The following is a 25,351-nucleotide window of genomic DNA, read 5'->3' on the forward strand; positions in this document are numbered from 1 at the left end:
TAGTATCTAAAATTAAAACATATATTTATTATATTTTGACATATTTTAAACACCTTGGTTATGTCCGATAATTTTTAATAAAAATATCATTACATTCATTTTAACTAAATCCATACATCACTTTTACTCATTACTACATCAAAAATATACATTTTTCATATAATTAAATATTTAATACAAAATTAAATTCAAGTCCCGTAGCATTAATTTCATTTTGTTCTACATTAAAAATAATTGTAGATGAAATTATTTTATATTAATACTTAATAAAAAAATATTTATAGTATTTTTTTCCAAGTTTTATATACTATTTTTTTTACTTTTCCCTGTACTTTAACATCGAGCTGGAGATCTCCCTCTGGTAAAGCATAAGAAAGAGTAGAGAATATGGTCCAGCCTTCCAATTTTCGTGCAGATCTGTGTAAGGGAGAAAAAGTTTAGAGGGAGAAAAAAAGCTCCCTTTGGAATTTTTCTCTGCACCTACAGCATAAACTGCTGAACAGATTTACACCAAATGTGGCATGAAAGTAGAAGTTTGCTCAGCCATTGTTCTTTTATTGGTTTGATGTAAATCCATTGGGTACCAGTACCATTTTTACAATGCCATTTGTACATGGGTGCATGGCAGGCACGTGAATTATGGTGTTCATTGTGTGTGCCATAACTGGCGAATTTCCGTGATTTTGCATTTTTTAAGCTAGAACAATGGCACGGTTAAAGCTGTTTTTTTCAATGAATTTGCATGCTTTTTATGTCCCACTAGTTTTCCAACCGCTGCTGCACATGGCTCTCTGCTGGAAGCAACACTTTCTGTTTGTTTATCTTAGTTGTGCATGTATACAGTTTTTACAATACTATGGTAATCACAACATTGGGTGTTCTGGTACCCACAATAACTCATTGCAGTAAATAATGCCCTACAGTGCTCTCAAATTCTGGTACAACCATGGCTTGGTCGCAATGATTTCCAAATGACTGGAGTCTTTTTTACGTTAGAGTAGGATAATCAGTAGTGTGGGGGAAGTTTATATTTTGTGTACAGATATAGTCAAAATTAAGATTAATGGTTAGTATTGTTTGAGTAGTTGAAGGTATTTATCAATTTGAGTACATGACGTTTGAAAGATTATGGGGCATCTTCTCAAGGATCTATCGCGGAGTTATCGGCACTTTATCGCAGCCAAAGTCGCGATAAATGTATCGCCCCATTTACAAGATTGTGCCAACAGCCCATATCACCAGTTTACCCGCGCTAGCGGCCGCAAAAAACATCGCCACAGATGACCCTGGCAACTAACGCTAATGAGATGCAGAGTAGGCGTTCCCGTGCAAAAAGCCGCAACAACACCACATCACGATATTCTCAACGAGCAGCCAGATCTGTGATCAGATCACAAAACAGGCGATAAGGCATGTTAACAGCAGAAATTTAACACCTGCTCTTACCTGGTGTAAAGTCGGACTACAATCTGCACCAGAAAAGGGAGCCCAGCCCACAGCCACACCTGAAGAACAACAGATGCCATGGAGCCAACGATCATGCAGCTCCGACCCCCAGGAGGGTCACAACACCCACCGCCACCCCCCCCCGGGCCCTACACCGGGCACCCCCCACCTCCCCAGGTCCAAGAGACTGCACATCGACGTCATGAAATCATGAACAAAATCTTTCACCACATGCCACAGAATTACAACAAATAACAGTCATGTGAGTACAGAAAAAGCAGAATCAATCATTCACCATTGAAAGTCCAAACAAAATATCACAATCAAATTTGTCTTTAAACAACTATTTGGAATAGACAGCCTGCATGACAATATCCAAGATAAGAAGGTGTGTCAGAGACAAAGAGAGAGAGAGAGAGAGAGAGAGAAAGAAAGAAAGAAAGAAAGAGAGAAAGAAAGAGAGAGAGAAAGGGAGAGACTGAACAAGGAGTGCAAGGCCAATCGGGCCCTTGGCCCATACATGCCAAATGTTGCGTGTGTTTCGCAATTGGTGCACCCTAAATCTAAGGCCTGGCATCAATTTCAGCGCGAAGGACACATCACATTTCAGAAATGCAAGCAGTAGTCAGACTACAATTAGGCATGAAAGCTCCTTTGTCTCAATACACAAGGCAGAAGGACATTCGAACCTCCGGCCTTGGCGCTGAATGTGGCTGGCACCCCCTGAGTGAGATACCATATCAGACTCTGACGTCTCCCACACCACGAACTGCGCTAATGAAAGACCAACGTGTCCACACCCTACACACACTTGTCCCTGCTCAAGGTACACCTGCATGGGATGCCCTTAACACCTTGGTAAAAAACAACCCATACATCCAAACGTAGAACACACATACAACTCATTGCTCCTAGCTGTGGCATATCGTCCACAGAACTGCCGCCGGTCTGAGGAGTGCCGGTGGTATGAGATCAACAAAGGCAATGGCATGGCAATCCCGGGCACATGCACAGTCCCTGTCACGTGGAACTGTACCGTGCACGAATGCTGCATTTGCTGGGATCACTGCCACTGGCAGTTTTGCAAATCAGTTACCGTCTGAGTTTCCGTCTTGCGTACGTCACATGCATCCAGCCCTGGTTCTACTGTCGATCATGCACATTCGAGTTGCCCATGGAGGTCTGCCTATCCAACACAACGGTAGCTGAACTGGACTATGAATTGTGTCTGCGCCCCCTGTTGGCCCAGGAACAGGAGTGCAACCGGGATACCCGTGCATGGGATGCCTTGATCTGTTGCATATGTGCTGGCAGTAGTGGATGGGAGATTGCACAAGTCATCGTGTGCAGTGACCACATCGAGGTGCCCCCCCCTATTGGGCTGTGTTGTGGATTGGTGCAACTGCGTGGACGGAGCACATCTGTCCGGACCAGTTAATGGATTGGCTCTCCCTCGTGTTCCTTGAACTCGAGAACAACGTACTTCTGGAACTGATTGCCTATGAAGCTGCGCTCACATTCATGGACGAGTAACTACGTTCCTGCAGCCACAACTGATTGACACCCAGAGCACCGGTCCCAACACCTTGTTGCATCGTGGAGGAATGGTCACATATCCCAGAACAACAGTGGACATGTCTGCATTCGCCCGGACTGAGAATGCATGTGCGTGCACCTACGCGTGTTGTTACACACCGGTGCAAGGTGATGCAGCCCCATGGGCGGAGCTGCACAGCGTCGTTTGTTAACGTTCATAAATCTGACATACTGCTGGAGGGAGACTACACACATGGCAATGTTGCACAACATGTGACCTTGTTGGTCCCTTTCACCTGCTCACTGTCAGCAGAGCACACAGTCGGCGCAGTCCGGTGGTACAGCTCCATGCAGATCCCATGGGCTGTGAGTCGTGTCCCCTGACACGGGGCAATGAGCAGACACCAAACAACAGAAGACTCATCCAGCAATGCAAGGTGAGCTGAGACCGTTGCCATCCGTAATGATTTGTGTTCATTTTTGCCTCCTCATTTCTTGCACCTCGACATGTTCCCATGCTGCCTCTAAGTGTCTTAAGCATTTGTCTGCATGTTGGGGCCCTTGCCTTGCCCATACTGACACGCACATGCTAATAAAGTCTACGCAACTTCACCAGTGTACAACTGTGATGAGTGTTGATCAGTATGACAAATCATGTGCCTCAATGAGCATTGTCCGTACACAGGGAGGGACAGATTGCCGCATGTAAATTGGTGGTGAATCCCTGTTGGCAGCTCCACCTCTGTGAGCCAGACATTGTGTTTGGGATAGTTGCTGGTAGACCAGTGCTCTTACGTGTCTTTAGCAATGTGAGTATGGTGTCCTACTTCTTGCCATGTGGATCAATGTGAACCATCATAACAGGCTGTGTCCACACTGATGTGTGTGAGTAGGTCATGCGAAGAGATGTTCTGTAGCCACATGCGATGGTGGACACTACTTCAGGCATGCTACTGATTTTGACATTTCTACACACAGCCCTAATTAATACATGGACGTGGGGCTACGTTGGGGGTTTGCGAGATTGTTGTACATGTGCAATGAGGCCACAGCTAGTTCACACCTTCACAGTCCTCTAATTGGCCATGTGGGTCAGGGTCAAACATGTGCATTGATAACATTTACCAGAGTGTACCTTTTTGTGCAATCAATGTCCCTACATTCAGCCATACTTTTATACGTGAGTGAACAAAGACATGACACATCTGTGTGATTTGGAATGTTTAATTCACATTCTGGGGAGTGTCGGAGCTGGAGCAGTACATGGCCATTTCAAGCCAATATAACATGGTTGCCCAGCGGTTGGCCAACCAGAGTCCTGGGGGGAATGCAAAGTTAATCTGAAGATGAAGAGTTCAGTCCGCAGCCGGATTACTGTGTCATTGGTACCAAAGCAGATATCGCAGGCCATGTCGGGGTCCAGGTGAATGTCGCAGAGTGTTTCGGGGGAGAGTGGGAGGTGTTGTTCCAAGGCATGAGGCATAGGGCTGAACCAGGCAGGGACAGGCCATGTTGCGGGGACGGATGCTGCTAACCTTCTTCCTTACACAGTCATTACCCTACACATCTTACTTCTCTACGTCTTCTGTGTCTGGTGTGTCAGGTGTGTGTGGGGGTGTTATGGCTGCATCACTGTGTGTCAATGACATGTCTGGGGGCGGAGATGTGTGTGTCGAAGTTCCTGCAGCACTCATCTGGTACATCTCGCTGTTGTTCAGCCGTGGCAGCGATACTTCCATTCTGTATTGGCTCCATGGTCTCCATTGTCCTCCGCATCTGTGCCAACTCTGTGCTGTCATCGCTGGAGCCTGTCCGACTCGACAGTTCTTGTATTCGAGTAATGGCCCCAGCGAGGTCAGCCAAGGATTGTTGGTGAGCATGGTGTGGACAGTGGGTGTCCGTTAGGGACTGTAAGTGATCCCTGATGGGACTCAGACACCCACGTATGGCATTGAGTTTGGCTGCCATGAGGTCGAACCCCACCCGCAGCTGATCAGCCCTCTTCTCCTGGCACCCTAACACACCGCGTTGGAATTCCTTGTTTTGGTCGTGGGGGTCCTGGGAGCCAGCCGTGGTGGTGTGTGCTTCCTGCTGTGTGGTCTGTGCAGGGTGTGGGGTCACCGCGATGCAGCAGGGCTGCCCTGCTCCTGGGGATGGGGTGCGGAGGCTGTCCATTAGCTGTTGGAGGGTGTCTGAGCAAATGTGCAGGGTGTCCTCTTCATCAACACTGTAGAGATGCATGGTCTACTCTGCAGGGGGTGTTGATTGCCTCTCTGCAATGTAGAGGAGAGATGCACGTTAACAGTGTGTTTCATGTATGTTGACGCATTGTAAATGTTTACATTCAGACTCCATGACAATGTACATTGTGACTGTTTTGGTGAGGCTGGCTATTTGATGGGAGACAGTGGACATTTCGACTACATGACGGATGTGTGGTTGTACTTGTACATTATCATCTCACAGTGTCATGCAATGCCAGATGTGATTGGCCAGTTTCTACGCACAAGCGGCACCAGTTGTTTCCTCTGTCCTGTGGTGTAAGGGTTGCACTTTGTACCACATTGTTGTCAATGTTGATATACTGTGATTGCTATGTGTGTGTGCTGCATTGTTGGCGAGTCACCCCTGCAGCTCTTATTTGGCAGCCCCTTATCCCCTTGAGTCGGTGTACCTTTGACTTATGTGCTTTTCGGGTGCTGGGGTGTTTGCAACTTGGGTCATTTGTGCTCTTGGACAAATTTTGAACTCTTGTGCATTGTTTGTCTGCAGATGTATTTTTGACATCATGGGTTGTAGGTGCACGTGGATGTGTCAGAGTGTGACCTGCTCCTTTACCAATGTGGTCCACACTCAGCCACCTCACTGTCATCATGTGCACAATGTCATGTATTGTGACTGCAGCCATGCTATCTGTCATGCAGTGTCACTTGCATTGTCAGTGTGGCTTACAGAGGCGCTGCTTGTCTGGATTCAGCACATGTGCATGGGTAGGTTGTGGCATTGGTGATGTGGAGGGTGGCCCATTTGTGCACATTGTGGATGGGGGCCTACTTGGTGTTTCTAAGTGTGCTGCAGTGTGCCAGGGGTATCAGGGACATGTTCCACACTCAATATGGGTGTGCAGTGTGCTGCACATAATTGTACATGTGTGCCATTGTGCCTATCTCCCTCCATCCACCCAGTCCCTGGTCGTTACTCACCCTGTTGCTGTTGGGTCAGGTCCTATCGAGCTGTGTCCAGACCCCCGACTCCTTGCACCGTCTCCACACTGATGACTGTAGCCACCATTTCCTCCAGCTCATCCAGCTCCTCCTGTGGCGCAGGACTCCCACCTCCAGTCGCCTTTGCTGCCTTCCTGTTGGCAGCGAGTTTCTCCTTGGTTTGGCTGTGCACTTCATGCCATTGGCTCTTGACCTCCTCCACTCCGAGTGCATTCACGTTGGTGACGATGGACTGCTATTTTTCCGTTTGTGTTGCCAATGACGCAGTGGAGGTGACGAACAGTTGTTGGTAGTGTTCTATCACCTCTGTGATGATGATCCGGTCTTCCTGCAGACTGAATCCCGTCTTCCTCTTTCTCTTCTCCCTGCCCTTCCCCGAACACGGGGTTCCTGGCTGGTCCTCCGTGGGGCTTATGAGGTTTCGGTTGTCCTCTGCACTCGGTCCGGGCGCATCCATGGTGCTACACAGTTTGATTTGGTTTTGGTGTTTTTTTGTTCCTTTTATAGTTAATTTCCCGCATGACGCGTGGGAATTGCAGGCCTGTCACTGGTTGTCACTGATGTTTGTATTGCGATTTGGGGCATCGCAGGATTTTTAGTGTTTGTGTTTCGCATTTTTCCGGCGTCGCGTTTTTAGGCAGACATTTGGCGCGTTATCCAGCTACTATCAAATGGTGCCGCCGTGTTGAGAATACCACGTTAACACGGAGTTGTTTTTCCGCGATAGACTGCGATGTGAAGAGTTGCGTTAAGCTAAATTTGCGATGGTTATTACACGTTCTTGAGAACATCCCCCAGTGTGTGTTGCCGGCTTGGCGTATGTGTTTGAGTTAAGTGAGAATTTACTTGATAAATCCGGAGTAACTAAAAGCAGCGCAGATCGCTGCATTTCATTACTCTGTCCTAGGGAGGTGTTCTGTGGGTGAAGCATGGGTGTTCTCATGCATCCACCCATGGATTTTGGCACATCCCCAAATTTACCATTAGTGGTAGACCTGGGAATGTGTCAAAATGCTAAGCCTGTTTAACCACAAAAGAGCTGCTCCTAAAGTGATAACCACTATAAGGTTTGAGTTATATTGTGAGTGGGGACATCTCACAAAAAGGACTGGTCTCACACACCACCTGGTGTCATGCTTCATCATTGACCAGTCCTCGCCCTCTAAAACCTTTGTTTGATAGGGGGCGGGCATACACCTGATGCCAGGGATGCACTTCTAAACTAAGTGGGGGCCCGTGTATGAGTGAGTGAGATTAAAAATCATAGTTATCCTCATTGTGTTTTTTAATGTGAAAGGTAACTATATGATGTTTAAAAGCAGGTGACGGTATGTGGGGGAATTACCCCCGTTACTAACCGTTGTGTTGAGAGGTCGACATGTTTCTGCCGTCTTGGCCCAGGAGGGTCCAGGGCATTCATTAGGACCTAAATATGTAAATGGGGTCTCCGTTCTTACCAAAAGTGGCAAGAGTGTACCACTGTGTGGGCGTGATCACTGTTACACTCCACAATTGGATGGCTCCTAGATTCAAGCCTGTAAAAGAAAATGTAGGGAGAGAAAAAATATATAACAACAGACCATAGTAGTGGCGAATAACTGAACTCAATACATGCACTGATCCAGTTTCTGTGTGAGTGACTACTCATGTGACACGTGCCACTCAATTTGTGTACATGATGGGGATGCAAAGGTGAGAGCAGGTGTCTCACTGTTCTTACCCTAAAAACCAAAGCTACTGGCCCCATGGGAGGAGGGGAGGGGACACCCCTGTTTGTCAGAACCTGTGGAAAAAACATATAGAAGAGAGCTGGCGTGAGAATTATGGTTTTTCAAGTACAAACACACAGAACATTCATCCTCAATTGTGCTAATTGCCCCAAAGTACTTTCATTCAACCCGATCTCATTCACACCCTTACTGCCTCAAGGAAAGTTTCCTGCGTGGATCCTAGGCACCTGCTCCCGTTCCTCCCCGGTGTAGGACTGGGTGGAGAGCCGTTGTGCTTTTATAGTCTGCTCACTTAAGCAAATTGGTTTTAAGTGGTGCTAAGTGAAATCAGGTGCGTGGTTTCCTGTGTCCCCGGAGGGGAAGCCTGATTCATCCATGGCCGCACTGTGCACATGCTCAGTGTGAATAAACCCGGAGCACTACTTCCTGTGTCCTGAAGCGCGAGTGCCTGGTTTCAAAATGGTGGAGTTACGCACATGCTCAGATTAGAGAAGTGAAGTGCGTGACGGAAATCACTGAGGAAAAGTGCGCGGTGGTCCGTGCCCTACGCAACAGTGCCTAGTTTTAAATTGGCAAAAGTACACGCATGCTCTTGTGTGCTATTGGTGCGTGACTGCCAAGGCACCCGATGTGGAAACGGGTGGGCGGCCAATTACTGTGATGCAAGGTGAAATTCTACCTAGATATTTAGCTGCCCAGAGGGGCGAGATTTTGCAGAAGGGGCAGAAGTACACGTCTGCTCTGTGTGTGACTGGTGCGTGACTGCGAAGCACCCGGTGTGTGAACGGGTGAGCGGCTGATTGCCCAGAACAAAGGGGGGGTATTCTACCCAGAGTTTAGAGCTGCCTAGATGGGCGATGTTGTGCGTGTCCTAGCAGGCAGTTTTCGGTTCGACTTGCTCTGATGCACTTGTGCAAACAGGTATTCAAAAGGAATATCATAATAAGGGTGATAAGGGTACGGATGTCAAATGTTGGGTATTAGCGCTGAGTGTCTGCGCTCTCATTTCTATTCATGCGTTAAGCCTGGGTGAGAGACGGTCCTGCGCACTCACTTCTAATACCAAGGAGGTAGACATAGGAACGGGGATCCCTTGACAACTGCGAGAATTCAGTAATTGCAACACGGAGAACGTCGTATACCTCTTGAACTGCCCATGCGACCTCAAATACGTTGGCATGACCACCAGGAAAATCAAAGTGCATATCAATGAACATCGGAGCACGATTTGGTGTAAAAAGACCAACACCAAACTGCCTCGTCATTTCACTGAAAAAAACCATAAAGACACAGACCTGAAATGGACCATTCTGGAAGTAATGAAAAAACGAAAGTTTGACCTTACTAAAGCCCTACATGTAAGAGAACAATGCTGGGTGTTCCGTTTACGAACCTGGGACAAAGGGCTCAATGATGAAATACCTTGGCTCCAAATGGGGCATTGAAACCTCTAACAACCACCAGTAGATTAATTCACACTAACACATAGACGGAGTGTACCTGGTATACCATCACACGACACTGTGAAACCATCGGTACATGCAGTGCCCTGTCTTAAATGAGTTTACTTAAAATGGGCTGAGTCTGCCTGGAATTATCACACTTAGCTGGCATTTAAACTAAGCCAAAGTCGTGAGGCTAATAGGCCACATGCCCTCCAAAGTCATCCTCCCCCAGCTGGAAACGTCTCTCACCCAGGCTTAACGCATGAATAGAAATGATAGCGCAGACACTCAGCGCTAATACCCAACATTTGACATCCTTACCCTTATCACCCTTATTATCATCTTCCTTTGGAATACCTGTTTGCACAAGTGCATCAGAGCAAGTCCAACTGAAAACTGCCCGCTAGTACACGCACGATATCGCCCATCTGGGCAGCTCTAGAATCTGGGTAGAATACCCCCCCTTTGTTCTGGGCAATCAGCCGCTCACCCGTTCACACACCGGGTGCTTCGCAGTCACGCACCAGTCACACACAGAGCAGACGTGTACGTCTGCCCCTGCTGCAAAATCTCGCCCCTCTGGGCAGCTAAAAAATCTAGGTAGAATTTCACCTTGCATCACAGCAATTGGCCGCCCACCCGTTTCCACATCGGGTGCCTTGGCAGTCACGCACCAATAGCACACAAGAGCATGCGTGTACTTTTGCCAATTTAAAACTAGGCACTGTCACGTAGGGCACGGACTACCGTGCACTTTTCCTCAGTGATTTCCGTCACGCACTTCACTTCTCTAATTTGAGCATGTGCGTAACTCCACCATTTTGAAACCAGGCACTCGTGCTTCAGGACACAGGAAGTAGTGCTCCGGGTTTATTCACACTGAGCATGTGCACAGTGCGGCCATGGATGAATCAGGCTTCCCCTCCAGGAACACAGGAAACCACGCACCTGATTTCACTTAGCACCACTTAAAACCAATTTGCTTAAGTGAGCAGACTATAAAAGTTGGGGTGGGTGGAATTTGCGAAAGTGACTTTCGCAAATTATCGCGAAAATGTTAAAAATCTCCGCAAACGCGGAAATATCGCGAAGATGCAGATGTTTTTTTCCCGCCCGCTCGCGGTATTTTCTGCGTGGTCGCGGCTCGCCAACTTACCAATGTGGTTGCTCGCGGGCACGGCCATCTTGTTTTCATTCTTCTCGCGGTGCATGATCGCGAGAAGAAAGACGTGATCGCGCGACCAATGACATTACTGGGACGCGAACTTTCGCGAGACAGCGCAAATGGCTACCAACAATCCAACATCTCGTGGAGAACGCGACCGGATCGGAAAAACTTGTCGGCGAACGCGGGGATTCAGGTAAGGCGATCGCGCGTGCGCGAGAATGTATTATTTTACAGTGCGAGCAAGAAACAAATTATCGCTAAGCTGCGGAATGCGGAAATTTTGACAACTCCGCGGAACACGAAAATGTCAAATTATCGCAATTTCCGCGAGCGGAACGGAAATTTAGCCAAGGCCTATATAAAAGCACAACAGCTCTCCACCCAGTCCTACACCGGGGAGGAACGGGAGCAGTCGCCTAGGATCCACGCAGGAAACTTTCCTTGAGGCAGTAAGGGTGTGAATGAGATCGGGTTGAATGAAAGTACTTTGGGGCAATTAGCACAATTGAGGATGAATGTTCTGTGTGTTTGTACTTGAAAAACCATAATTCTCATGCCAGCTGTGATCTATATGTTTTGTCCACAGGTTCTGACAAACAGGGGTTTCCCCTCCCCTCCTCCCATGGGGCCAGTAGCTTTGGTTTTTAGGGTAAGAACAGTGAGACACCTGCTCTCACCTTTGCATCCCCATCATGTACACAAATTGAGTGGCACATGTCACATGAGTAGTCACTCACAAAGAAACTGGATCAGTGCATGTATTGAGTTCAGTTATTCGCCACTACTACTGTCTGTTGTTATATATTTTTTCTCTCCCTACATTTTCTTTTACAGGCTTGAATCTAGGAGCCATCCAATTGTGGAGTGTGACAGTGATCACGCCCACACAGTGGTACACTCTTGCCACTTTTGGTAAGAACGGAGCCCCATTTACATATTTAGGTCCTGATGAATGCCCTGGACCCTCCTAGGCCAAGACGGCAGAAACATGTCGACGTCTAAACACAACGGTTAGGGTTCACTAATTCCCCCACATACCGTCACCTGCTTTCAAACATCATATAGTTACCTTTCACATTAAAAAACACAATGAGGATAACTATAATGATTTTTAATCTCACTCACTCATACACGGGCCCCCACTTAGTTTAGAAGCGCATCCCTGTCGTCAGGTGTATGCCCGCCCTCTATCAAACCAAGGTTTTAGAGGGCGAGGCAATGATGAAGCATGACACCAGGTGGTGTGTGAGACCAGTCCGTTACTTTTTGTGAGATGTCCCCACTCACAATATAACTCAAACCTTATAGTGGTTATCACTTTAGGAGGAGCTCTTTTGTGGTTAAACATTCATAGTTGGAGGCTGCTAGCTCCTAAAACCCCGTGCCTCTTGTTCCCTCCTCCACACAGTGTGGAGCTCATGTGTTTTTGAAAATGCTAAGCCTCCCTAGGTGAAGAGTAACGAGGAGAACTATCTTGTATTTTCCTGTGTTCTGCAGCACACATAGAAAGAGAAAAATGCCTCTCAGGAATGTTTGTGTGCAGGAAAGTGTCTCTTTCTGCACACAAACAATCCTGCCTAAAAACCTGGCACCCTTGCACCATTATGCAAGGGTGCCTGCATTGGCGCTAGGCAGTCAAAAGTGAGCCAGCGCTCGGAAAGGACAGGAATGCCCCGTATTATATTAAACGTGGCACATTCCTGCCTTTTCATGCAGCGCAGCAAGGTGGCTTGCTGCACTGTGTGAAACAATGATAAATATGGGCCAAGGTATTTTCTACTGTATTTATTCCTTGCTTGAGTTGCATGTGTCAGTCAATCAAACAAAAATGAAAATGCGCGAATAATAGGACCTACATTGAGTTTATATCTGCAATATCGTAATCAAGCCTACTTGAATATATTTCACAATATTAAATCTATAAGCTGACTGCTTTATTTAACATTAGTTTGGTAGTGATATCTATGGCCCACATTACACGTTAGGCTGAATAGGTGAGGTATTCACTACATGTGATACATACCATTACTACAGAATGAGGTAATTCCCATGTGTGGTAAATACCTCTTATTCCGACTTTTGACTCCTAAATGAGGCATAAAATGCAGAGTCTGTATTTAATGCACCAAAATCCAAATGATTTGTCTTTTTTACTGGTCTTTTCAACTGACGAATTTAAGCAGGTTTGGAATGCTGGAATTTAGCATGGGAAAACTGAGAGGGTGTGATAATTGTAACACAACTCGCAATTCCGTTCCTTGTGCACTGGGATCGGAATTTAGCCCTGTACTAAACAGGGCCTAAGAGTTTATAGATGGTTGACAGCATAACATTATTCAAAGATCATAGCTTTGCAGAATGAAACTAATTGAAAGGGCATCATACCACATTCCGTTAATTGCTTATGCTAAGACCTTTTAAAACAATGAAATATGGTTACAAACGCCAATCAGGATAGAGGGGAATCGTTTTCCGTTAGCTAAACAACACATTTGAGTTGGTTTTCCACCACTTTAATTGCCAACACGTCGATGTTTAAAGTCAGACAGAAGAGGAATAAGAAATATACCTTCTTATAACGCTTCAGAATGATTCCATCCAATCACTTTTTATTTGTCTGTGAACTTTGGTAAAATTCAGAAAAAATCTTCTTGGTTTCCAAAGGTTTCTGATATTTGTACTTGCATGCCAAATGTGTACTGTCATTGAGTCATTTTTGCATTTTTCACAGCTAAGGTTGCCTACAGAAAAATGCTTGTTTTAGGATTTACAACCACTCACCTCCCATTTGATATATCTGTCCCTCGTTTGGGAAGTTGAAACCCTGAATTTCAAAATGTGATACTCCATTATTTGGTGCAAACTTGCCAAAGAGTGACAAAGTTATTAACAATGGGATTTTCCATAGAATGTTGAATCAACTGTGCATGCATTTTCCTTCAAATATCTCTCTTGATACTGCTTACTGTGATGCAATGGAATCAAAGTGCCTTTTGTGTCAATTTCTGAAAATGTAGGAACATCTGAGAGGATTTGTAAGCTCATCATGAATATTAGATGTTGATTAAGGTTGAAGAATTGGAACCTTGTTTCAACCAAAGGAACTCCAAGGGCCAGTTGAAGAGCCACGAGGAGTAAGCATGGTCTGCCTAGCACTGTAGACACTTTGTCTACTGGACGAAGGTTAGCTTAAAAAAGGGAAATTCTTCAAGTGACTACCAGGCCTCCATTGATCTGTTGTTGGATAAGAGTTAAATGTTTTATCAGCAATCACAAGGACCCTATAATTAAGATTGCGGGCAGAGAAGAAACCACCTGCCTAGGTTCACCAAGAGTCTATTTACTTGGTAAACAAGCATTTGCAATGCAATATGTCTTGCTTTTGCAAGAGTTTGAGCTATTGGCATTGTAAATTATATTGTTTTTTACTTATGTTTTTTTTGGAGTGGAGTGGATGTATGCTGTTTGTAGTGGAATTACGTGGTTTGGATTGGAATTGTTAGTTATGAAATAGTGTGGGGTGGAATTGTGTGGTGTATAGTGCATTTATGTAGTGGGATTATGTGGTATGGTGAATAGATAGAGGTGGGAGCTGTAGAAAATAGATAGCAAGCAAGATTGTGAGGGAAAGGTAGTTTGTGTATGAAATGGTTAATGAAGACTAGATAGAGTAAGAGAAAGAGTGTGTTAGAGAGAATGAATGGGAGAGAAGATTATAGACACATAAAGAGGTTGCGTTTGTGTACACACCGAAGGAAGTTGAGGAGAGTGTGTGTTTGAACTTTTTGAAAAGTTATGATAAAGAAACTGTGCTGTAGGACCTGAAGTGAACCTATGTGAGAAATGTTGGCTGAGGATATGCTTGTGCAATGCAATTATGTGAACATTAATTATGTTGTATTAACTGGAGTGGACTGATGTGGTATTATGCATAGTGAAGTGTCATGTATTGAGTGGAATTTTATGGCAAGACCAGAGGCTCCTATTATGCTTACTTTTCTTGCTTTATTCAAATAGCAGCAAGATAAAACTACCATTCCCAGAAGGCTTGGCGAAATAACTACCAGCCAATGGAAAACAAAGAAACAATCATTGTCCAATCATAACCAAGATAGTAGTATAAGGTCTATCGTGACTGTGAACAGCCCTCTTTTCTTGCTGCTCGCAGTCAAGATAAGTACCTTTCTATCATTTAAATTGTTCTATGGGAAATGTTTTATTGAGTTATTATCATTTAATTCTTTAACCCCTTCGATGCTGCGCAGATTCCGCCGCTGTGCTGGCGGAATCTTGCGCGGGCGTGGTCATGACGGAATGGTTCCGTCATGAGCACAGCTCAACCGTGGGTCATGACGGAACCATTCCGTCATGAGCACCGAAGGGGTTAATGTAATCATTGTTTGGCTATGTAGCGAAGCTTCGTTGCTTCTTTCCCCCTCGCGCTCCTACGCGTGTATGTGGAATTCCCTTTCCTTTTCCCCCCCGTGTCTCGCACGCTTAGCGTGTTCCGCGCGCGCCTCTCTCACCGGTCTTTGACTTTCCTCAGCCGGTGGCGCAGCGCTTCCCAATCTTCATCGACGACAACTCCACATACGTTTGCCTCACACGCTTAGTTTCCTCTGCCTTCGTGTTCAGACGCCTTCCGTTTTTACACGCCCCTAGAGGGAGGGGTTTCCTCCTTTTCACACGCCCATTCTATTTTCTGAGAATTTAACCCTTTCTCGTCTGGTTTGTTGCAGGTTTTCCCTGCTTTCTTTTATTATGCAGGATTCAGACGAGTATAATGAAAATGAAGGGGAAGAATTTAAGGAGGATTTAAATTCCTTTATTAATTCCTCTGTAGAAAATGCTGTTGAGGCTTCAATGAAGCGTTTTTCAAAAACTATGGAAAATTCAATCTTAAGCTTAATGACCAAAGCAATGGCCCAATCTGCGGAGGATAGCAGAAAACTTAAAGTGGTACACTCCAAGGTTTCCTCTTTGGCGTCAAAAGTGGTTGGTGAGTCTTCCTCACATATGACAGAGGACGCGGTTCCTCCCAGGCCTCCTTCAAAGGAGGGGTTAAAATGTTCAGATGGTAAACGTAAGGCCAAGTCCAACAACCCGGAGGTACCACAGAAATTGGTCATTTCTACTATTTATGATACCGATGACGATATGGGTGACGCCACTGACCTTGCTGATCTCTTTGATATTGTGGACCCATCGTCTCCTCCTAAGAAATTGAAATTAGATGCTTCTGCATCTGAGCCGGTGCTTGACACCGAGGGTACCCCTCTCTTCGACCCTGCTTCTATCAGACACCCAAATTCTACAGAATGGTTTCCCATTGACCACGTGGGAGAGTATATTACTGCAAGACTTCGTCTTCCTCTGGATAAGACTGTCAGAGCTAAACTAAAGTCTGAGTGCCCGAAGCCCTCTCTCCCTTCCCATATCACCTCTACTCCTGCTGTAGACCAACCTCTCATCACTTTCTTCTCCAAATTTGGCAAAGACCCGCGTAAAGGGGTTGATAGGGCATGGTCTTCCTGCCAAGACAAGTTGCTTGATTTAGTGGGTCCCCTTGCCCGCATTTTTGATTTGGCAGAGACAGCTCGCCTTGAGGGCACTGATCTTAATCCAGAAGATATATCGTTGTGGGTCCAGCGAGCCTTTTGTCTTTTGGGCAACACCAATGCAGCCATGACTCACGAGCGCCGCAAGGGCCTCTTAATTAAGTTAGATCCCAAGCTTGCCAATCTTGCCCCTTTTGATCCTGGTGTCAAGGCTGACGGTCTTCTTTTTGGAGATTCGTTGGTGAGAGACTTGAGTAAGTTCATCACCACCTTTGCCTCCTTGGATAAAGCGCAGCAATCCATCAAAAAGGTCTTCCCATCTCGGGTTTTTGGCAGGGCCGGAAGAGGCAGGAACCGCTCTACGGGCTGTGGTTTCCAATCCCAAGGCTCCCGTGGCTCCTTCAACTCAAACCAACAGGACTTCAAGCCCAAATTTTACCCCCAAAGAGGTCGGGGTTACAGAGGCAGGGGCCAACGTGGTTTCCGCCACAACAACTCTCAACAAGGTAAGTGCAGCAATTCCCGTCGGGGGTTGTTTATCTCTTTTCCTTCACAGATGTAAGTCCCTTACTGCAAATCCTTGGGTTCTCAACACCGTCCAAGGTTATCGTATCGAGTTTTACGCTCCACCTTTTCAAAAAGTTCTTCCTCCTCCTCTGGTGTTCTCCACAGAAATGTCCCTTCTGGTGACCTCAGAAATACAGGCCCTTCTATCCAAAAGAGCTATTCTCGTTTCTCCCTTCGACCCCTCAGGCTTTCTCAGTACCCTTTTTCTTGTTCTAAAGAAGAACAAAAAGATGAGACCTGTGATCGATCTCAGATTTTTCAATCAGTTTGTGGTTTATCGCCACTTCAAAATGGAAACAATTCTACATTTACGAGATACTTTGCGTCAGCACGATTGGATGATTCGCATCGATCTCCAAGACGCTTATCTTTCTATCCCCATTCACGATTCGCACATGAAATTCCTCCAATTTCAATGGCAAAACGTCACCTATCGTTTTCGCTCTCTGCCTTTCGGTCTTTCTTCAGCACCTTGGTGCTTCACAAAGGTGATGAGACCCGTCGTAGCTTATCTAAGATCTCTGGGGATCAGGCTCATCAATTATCTCGACGATATCCTCATCAGGAACCTAGACAAACAGGCATTATTGAACGATCTCAACACTACTCGCTCTCTGTTACTCGAACTAGGCTTCCTCCTCAATTTAGAAAAGTCCTCTCTCATTCCAACTCAGAGTATGGAGTTTCTGGGGTTCCGCATAGACTCCCCCTTGGCCTCCCTGTTTCTTCCTCAGTCCAAGATCTCCACTATTCATACGGAGATTTCCCAGGTTCTGCGCCATCCCTTCATATCTCTCAGATCCCTAGCAAGGATTGTCGGCCTTCTCTCGGCCTCTATTCAGGCAATCTTCCCAGGCCCTCTCCATTATCGGGCTCTTCAACGCCTAAAGATCAGACATATTCGACAAGGTCTCGCGTATTCCGATCAAATAAAATTAGATCTCGAGTCTCGCCTAGAGCTGCATGGGTGGATGAAACATTTGGAAGCTTGGAATGGTCGAACCATTTTCGCTTCCGCCCCAGATCTTGTATTAGAATCCGATGCAAGCCTGTCGGGTTGGGGCGCCCGTTGTGGATCAATATCGACTGGAGGTACATGGTCAAAAGAGGAGTCCAAATTGCACATCAATTGTTTAGAGATGCTGGCAGGCTCCTTTGCAATCCAGAGTCTGGCAAAGGACAAAGTAAGTTGTACCATCCTCCTTCGCATGGACAATGTTTCTGCGGTTCGCTATATAAACCATCTCGGTGGCACAAAATCAAAGGCACTAGCGGACCTGGCAAAAAGTCTTTGGGAATTTTGCCTCTCCAACAAACTCTCGCTCTCTGTGGAATACCTCCCAGGGGATCTAAACGCCATTGCCGATTGACATTCTCGCTATCTCCGGGATTCCAGCGATTGGAAGCTTCTTGCCTCCGTGTTTCTCTCCCTCTCTCGGTTGTGGGGTCCTTTCTCAATAGACCTTTTTGCTTCCCGGCTCAATTCGCAGTTACCTCGCTTCTTCAGCTGGCGTCCGGACCCTTTGGCTCTGGCGACCGATGCCTTCCTTCAAGATTGGTCCCTTCACCTCAATTATGCGTTTCCTCCTTTCCTGTTAATCAACAGAGTCCTGTCGCAGGTGCGTCGCCAAATGACGTCTCTGGTGATAGTAACTCCCTTCCTTTCCCGTCCTTCTTCCCCCTTTCCACAATCTTCTCTCGGACCCTCTGGGCAATCCCCATCCTTTAATTATCGACCAATCACTGGTGTTGTCCGCCTGGAAAATTACCAGCCTTCCTCTTCTGATCTCGTCATTTCACAGGAAGCTTCAGTCTTCATTAGTCGTGCATGGGCCCCAGGCACCTCCAAGGCTTACAACTCCGCCTGGTCTCTTTGGTCAAGTTGGTGTCTGCAGAAATCTGTCGATCCCTTTTCAGCCTCTTTAAACTTTATTGTTAATTTTCTAGCTTCTGAGGCCAGCTCTGGCAAATCCTATCGTACCATCAACCTGTACAGATCCGCCATTTCTCTCAATCATGCCCACATTGACGGAAAACCTGCGGGAGCTCATCCCTTAATCTGCAGATTGCTGAGAGGAGTTCGTTTTTCAAAACCTCCGTTGGCTAAGTATTCTAATTTATGGGATGTTAATCTGGTTTTACAATTGTTTTCTAATTGGCCTGATAATTCTGCTCTTTCTTTGAAAATGATTTCAGCTAAACTCACTATGTTGTTATGTTTAATTTCCATTAAACGAGTATCTGATGTGAAGGCCATAGATGTCTCTTCTCGACAGTTTACTCCTACTGGTGTGCTGTTTCATATTCACAAACGTACCAAGACTAACTTACATACTGTGTTCTATCCCTATTTTCCCTCCAATCCCAAATTGTGTGTAGGTCAATGCCTAAAAGTTTATGAAAGTAAGACCTCTGATCTCAGGACTTCCTCCAGCTCCCAACTCCTTATTTCCTTCCGTAAACCCTTTCATCCTGTTTCTTCTGCTACTCTGGCCCGCTGGGTTCGTTGGGTCATGTCCCTGGCCGGTATTGACGTCTCCGTTTTCGGAGCTCATTCCACTAGGGGACCCATGGCTTCTAAAGCCTTTTGGGCAGGCTCCCGTCTGGAGGACATCCTGAAATCAGCAGATTGGTCTAACGATACAGTGTTTCGTACATTTTATTGCAAACCTGTAGTTACTGCTTCTTCTCTGGTGGTAGATATGCTTTAAACAAGCATAATAGGAGCCTCCGGTCTTGCCATAAAATGTAGATTTTCCTAATAAATTATGACGGAAAGTCTTAATTTTATTAAAGACACGGAGGCGAGTATTATCCCGCCACAACACTTCTAACTGGTGTTCTCCCTCCCCACAGGCACTCCAGCGCTGCCACCGGCATCATCCTGAGGTTATCCCGGATTCTGCCAAGATCGTTCCTTCTGCTACATCACTTACCGTGCTTGGATCTGACCTTCTCTCCGAGTCTCCTCTGGTGGTCTTTGGGAAAGAAATTTTCACGTGGACTTTGACTTTATGCATTTTGTTATCTGTTACTCCTTTATTTTTCATTCTCTGTAATTGCTCGCACAAGAAAGAGGGCTGTTCGCAGTCACGATAGACCTTATACTACTATCTTGGTTATGATTGGACAATGATTGTTTCTTTGTTTCCCATTGGCTGGTTGTTCTTCCGCCAAGCCTTCTGGGAATGGTAGTTTTATCTTGCTGCTATTTGAATAAAGCAAGAAAAGTAAGCATAATACTCGCCTCCGTGTCTTTAATAAACTTCAGACTTTCCGTCATAATTTATTAGGAAAATCTACATTCTGTGACGTGGTATTGAATTATGTGGCATGGTGTGGAATTCTGTGGTGTGAATAGATGTATGTGGTTTCTAGCGGAATTGTGTCGTGGAGTAGAATTGTGTGCTGTGGATTTGAATTGTGTGAAGTTGAATTGTGTTGCATGGAATTGTGTGGGACTGAGTTAAATTATGTTGAGCGGAATTATGTGGCACAGTGAGGAGTGTGTTTATATAGAGTGTTGCTGTGTGCCATGGAGTAGATTTATGTGGGGTGTGATAATGTGCTATGGAGTGAAGAGTAATTATGCTGTGTGGTATGGAATTGTGTGGCATTAAATTGTGTGGCGTGGTATTGTGTTGAACTATGTGGCATGGTGTGGAATTATGTGGAGTGTAAATATGGGGCACATTGCTGATTTGAATTTTGTTGAGTGTAGTTGTGTTTTGGAGCCAAGTGGATATATGTGGAGTGTAATTATGTGGCTTTAAGTGTAATTATGTAATAATTTCCAATAGGCAGTGTAACTATGTATGTGCCTTGGCTTCTTGAGTACAAATAGGTTCTGCATCACCACCATGCACAGCAGCATAATGTTGTGTTGTGTTAAAAAGCGCATATTTTCTTTTTTGGGGTGGAACTGGGGTGGAGTATCCCTCTACGGCTGCGCACACACACAGAAAGTGCAGCAGGCAATTAGTATATCATTAACAATCACGCTACACAACACAACACTAAAGCAGATTTTGTTGCTTTAAATAACATCAGCTTAGTAACATGGTCTAGAATATTTGTACAAAATAAAGTGTTCAACATTTTGGACACGAGTACATCATATGTATTTTATTACAGTCACCACATACGGCCACACAATAGAAATGAGCACTGAAAAAGTGCTATGACCTGCGTCTTATTCAGGTCCCACCTTCAATACGTATAAATATCTGAAAGCAAATTAGGAACACATAAAAATGGAGAGCATCACTCGTACCTGCACCATTCATATGTATGGCGAAGCTCTAGTGTAACGCTCCACCCGTAGTCAACCGAAGAGACCAAGTGCCCCGTATTCATACAGTCAGATGGTTACCGTGGACTACCATGTCCATAGTAGAACCAAGTAAATGCTGGTTAAGCAAAAGAGAGGCATACAGAAAGGTAAAGGGAAAACTGCCTGGCTATGTATACCCCGCGGCTCCTAATTGTCATACTGTTGGGAAAGTATCCCAATTGATATGTTTCCCATCTCGCTTGTGCAATTCCATCTAGCACCACCCATGTTCATGTACGCTACGAGCAGCGAATTCCTGCTCAGCGGTTGCCCCATTCATTGAAAAAAACAACACTTAGTACCGTCCCCGTCCCACATGCACAGTTCCATCTCACCCCATGTCCTTAAAGCACTCATAGAGCAGCGTATTCCTGCTAGAACCCACTAGTAATTTATCCGCCCGTAATATAAACCATCAAAGATGACACAGGCACTTACCACAGTATCTTAGTACAGCAGTCGAGCAGCATGGTAACTTGCAACAACATCAAATTAGCGTTGTGGCCATGGTTGCCCAAACGCTAAATAGACCCACACGTCAACGTAGTGACGTGTCGGGTCAGAGGTTGGAAAGGCAACCTAAACAGAGGACTCATATGTTGGGGAGGGTTCTCTATGTTGGCAGCCGTATTTAAAGGGTACAGTAGAACGGGATATTACAATCCATTACGTGAATTCACTGATGTTATAAGAAACAATGTGGCAAAAAAACACCACGTTTAGTCGCCTGCCACATAAACTTGACCGCATAAATTAACGCAAATAGATTACCCCAATAATACGTGCTGCGAAAGATAGCCTGCATATAAATGACATCACAGAACAGTGGGCCAGCCACTCGCCAACCTTCTTATACTGTCCCGCATGATTATTGCAAACGGGGAAAGGGAAACAACACGGACGAAGATTTGTAAAGAAATTGGCATAAACCTTATTCGTCTGAGAGGTTAATTTGCCCACAGGGCTGGGTGAAATCTGCCCGTGGAGGAGCTTGAAATGTACAGTTTAATGTAGTGATGGAGTGCAGTTGACTTTCATAAACAAGAGCGCGCGCCACAGCGAGCGATCTGTTTTCAATTATAGCGCCAGTGTCTGGGCACGATAATTGAAAACAGATGTCGGCGTGCGGGTAACAGACGCCAATAGACCATGGGCGGAGAAACGCGACCGCCTTTGGCCTATTGCGTGCTGTCTTTCTAAAAAAGACGACCGCAAACGTCATTACCGTGGACCAAAAGGAATCGCACACGCACGAGCGTGTGCGATTCCAGGGTCCGTTTTGGAACCCTCCATAAAAGGGCTCTCACCTGCGCGAGCAGTGCTGCACACTGCATCGCTAGGGGCGAGCTCTAAAAATGGAAAAAGAGGAATAGCTCAGTAATGGCCCTGACTCAATGAGTCAGGTGAATATAAATGAAAGTGAAGCAACATCTATCAATAAACCTCCTGACTTTGATAAATTCATATGGTATGACGATGAGGTAGAGGAGGAATTTTTTTGAAATCCTCAGAAATATGTGGAAATTCAACAATCAAGAAAGAGATGATCAGCCAAACAAGTATCTACAAATACACCTAAGTAGAGGAGATATCCTTAGGAAGTAGAAGAATAATACTGCAGAGGTTGGACAATTCGAGTCCAATGAACTTGGAAGGAAATTGGAAAACTTGCAAAAAAAGATAAGTGTAGTGTACATCCATCCAAAGACACACTACCACCCACATTGCCCTTTGTTACTCACATCCCTACCGTATCTTTGGCTGGTAGCCATCTAAAGCTAGTCTGTTAGCACAGATGCAAATGTACTTGTCTTTCACTAAAACCTCTTACGTTATTTAAACCCCCACTACCATTTTCCTCAACCCTCCATTGGGTAGATGAACACCTAAAACCAACTAGTTAGAAGCCTGCCCTCAAATTCTCCTTGTCTCCGAAATTGGGCCTCATCCCTCTCCTCATTCCCTTCTCAGACATCATTATTAAAAAAAACTCTATGGGAGAACATAGCTCCCCACTATCAGTCCCGGACTCTATGACGGGAAATTCACATATCCATTTACAAGTATGTGATGTAGTAATCCTGTAGTCCTACTTCAAGTACCCATGAAGACAATTTTCAAAGGGAGGGCATAGATCTATGCCAATACAGGTCTTACCGCCTATTTGCAGAATTCTCCAACAAGAATGCTTATAACTATGCACAGGCAGTTGTACAATATCAGGAGACAGTGTATTCTTCACCTGTGGTCAAGAGGGCATTGTCTGTAATGTGTAAGGTAGCAGGTCTTCATGCTGCAGCAAGATCTGAAGCCAGGCGGATAGTTGTGCAGGAGATGGTTAGCATTACTGTGAGTTTGGAGCTGAACATAGACTGATTTTTCATTGAACTTGCTGGTGAAAAGTAGGTAATTGAAGTGTTGGAAATTGGTGAGGTCATCAGCATGTCCCGTAAGAAGTGGGAGGATCTAGCCTGTCTCAAGAGTTTCTGAGATGATGACTCATCTGAGTGAGGCATTGACAATAGTAAGTAGGGGTAAGAGATCATTCCCCGAGAGGTCTTTGATGAAACAAGAGTGTAGGACATCATCTTCATAAGAAGTGGCTTTGAGGGGCCTGAGTATGTTGGTGGGATCTGCAAGAGATCAGTCTATGGAGGATGACAACTGTGAATTCTTAGGGAAATGTTTGGCATATGAGATAAAACAGTTATGGTGTTGTTGCTGTGCTGTTGGGTCTTCTATGTTTTTTCTCTGAATAGTTTGGTGGCATTGCACTTTTCTGCAGAGTGACAAATAGGTGGGTTCAGCAAGGGGTTAATGCAGTGCTCGATTTTCTTCAAAAGTGTTCCGCTTCTGTTGGTGACTTCGGTGATGGTGTTGGTATAGTGCTTTGCTTTGGCTGATGTGGTGAGCTAGCTGCAATTTTCACTGAGCAACTTTGGTATCATGAAATCATCTGGTGTTCTCTTTTTTCTTCCATTTTCTTTCCTGTATGTGGGTGTATCAATTATTGTGTGTGTACCAAACCAGCAATCAGAGACCCAATTTCTTGCTTTGGGGCCATGTACCACTAGGGTGGCCAACAGTTCCATCTTTGCAGGTTTGTCCTGCATTTTAGTGGTCTGTCCCATTGCCCCCTCAACTGGTGCGGGAAGCACATATCCCACATTTGCAGCTGACAGTTCTCTTTTACTTCCGTCTTGTCACTTCCAGTGATATTATCAAGGTGAAAGATCATGCATCCTCTGCAAGGTGCGCAACATTACTTCCCATGATATCATCACAGGGCATAGAGTGTTTGATGTCACTTTCCCACCCTCTGACATGTTGGTGAATCAACATCCATGATCTTATTTGCAAAGGTCCTTGATTTAGTGGTACTAAAGACAATTGTCTGCATTTCAATTAAAGATTTAGGTATTCAGTCACCTTTTCATATTAGCTCTTAGTTAATAATGTCATTCCCATCTCTGCACCCAAAGCATAAGGTGGGTAAAAGCATCAGTCAACAGTGGTAGATGTCCATTATCTTCTATCAATCTCAAAAAATCTCAACCGGAAAACTTTTTTTAAATGACAATTTGCTTCACTTAAAAGCATATGATGTTCCTTTTTATTTATGCCCCGTTTCTTAATGTCTTTATAATGTTTCCTAATACTATTAATTGCCATTTCAAAAAAATGACATTACCACTTGCCAACACAGGTTTTGTGACTTTGATTTATTGTTTTATCAGGGCACGTGCACAGAAAATAATCAAAAAATGGTTAAAGCAATGAAGTGATTATTGTGTATTTTAGGGGCAGTATTTGAAAGAGGGGGGTCTGTGGCTTTTTGTGCAAAGGCACACTTTCAAAATGATGCATCGCCACAAACAATGACAGTGTGCCCTATTACTGATAATGCACTGCCAGCAGGGCAGATGTCAAACTTGTGGCTGCCCACGGAGCACTGCATTAGTGAAAAACTGTGCGGCTGCTTCAAGAAGCCATGCTGTCTTCCACTGTGCAGGCGATGCCCTGGAACCGCCTTTGCTCCCCTTCAAAGGGGTGCCCTCAGGGGCCACACTGACTATGCCCCATCTTTTTTTGACACACAGTCAGTGCACCTCCTGAAAGCCTCTTTGGCTCAGCAGTAGCATCCATGTCCATAATGCATTGTGGGCCAGAGGCAGTATGTCCCTCATTTGAGTGTGCTCATGCCCCCATGCAAATGATAGTATGGCCTCTTAAAATAGCGACGGCGCTGTATTTACACGGGCGCTATCTGCACTGCAGAATGGGCCACACAAACGTCTGCAGCCCCTACTGGATTACTACAGTGCCCCCTTGGGGACTAAACGT

At 45.4% G+C, this 25,351-nt stretch overlaps 1 protein-coding gene across 1 annotated transcript; it reads left to right on the forward strand.

The window, feature by feature from the left end:
* The first annotated feature begins 15,310 nt into the window (after window positions 1-15,310).
* On the forward strand, window positions 15,311-18,732 carry LOC146867301 (uncharacterized). Its single transcript, XM_085620819.1, has 3 exons — window positions 15,311-16,613; window positions 18,136-18,293; window positions 18,622-18,732. Exons 1-3 carry the CDS (start codon window positions 15,311-15,313, stop codon window positions 18,730-18,732), a joined length of 1,572 nt encoding a protein of 523 aa, XP_085476945.1.
* Window positions 18,733-25,351: the final 6,619 nt, after the last annotated feature.

Source organism: Triturus cristatus, chromosome 1_2, assembly GCF_964204655.1.
Source record: "Triturus cristatus chromosome 1_2, aTriCri1.1, whole genome shotgun sequence".
Lineage (NCBI taxonomy): Eukaryota > Metazoa > Chordata > Amphibia > Caudata > Salamandridae > Triturus > Triturus cristatus.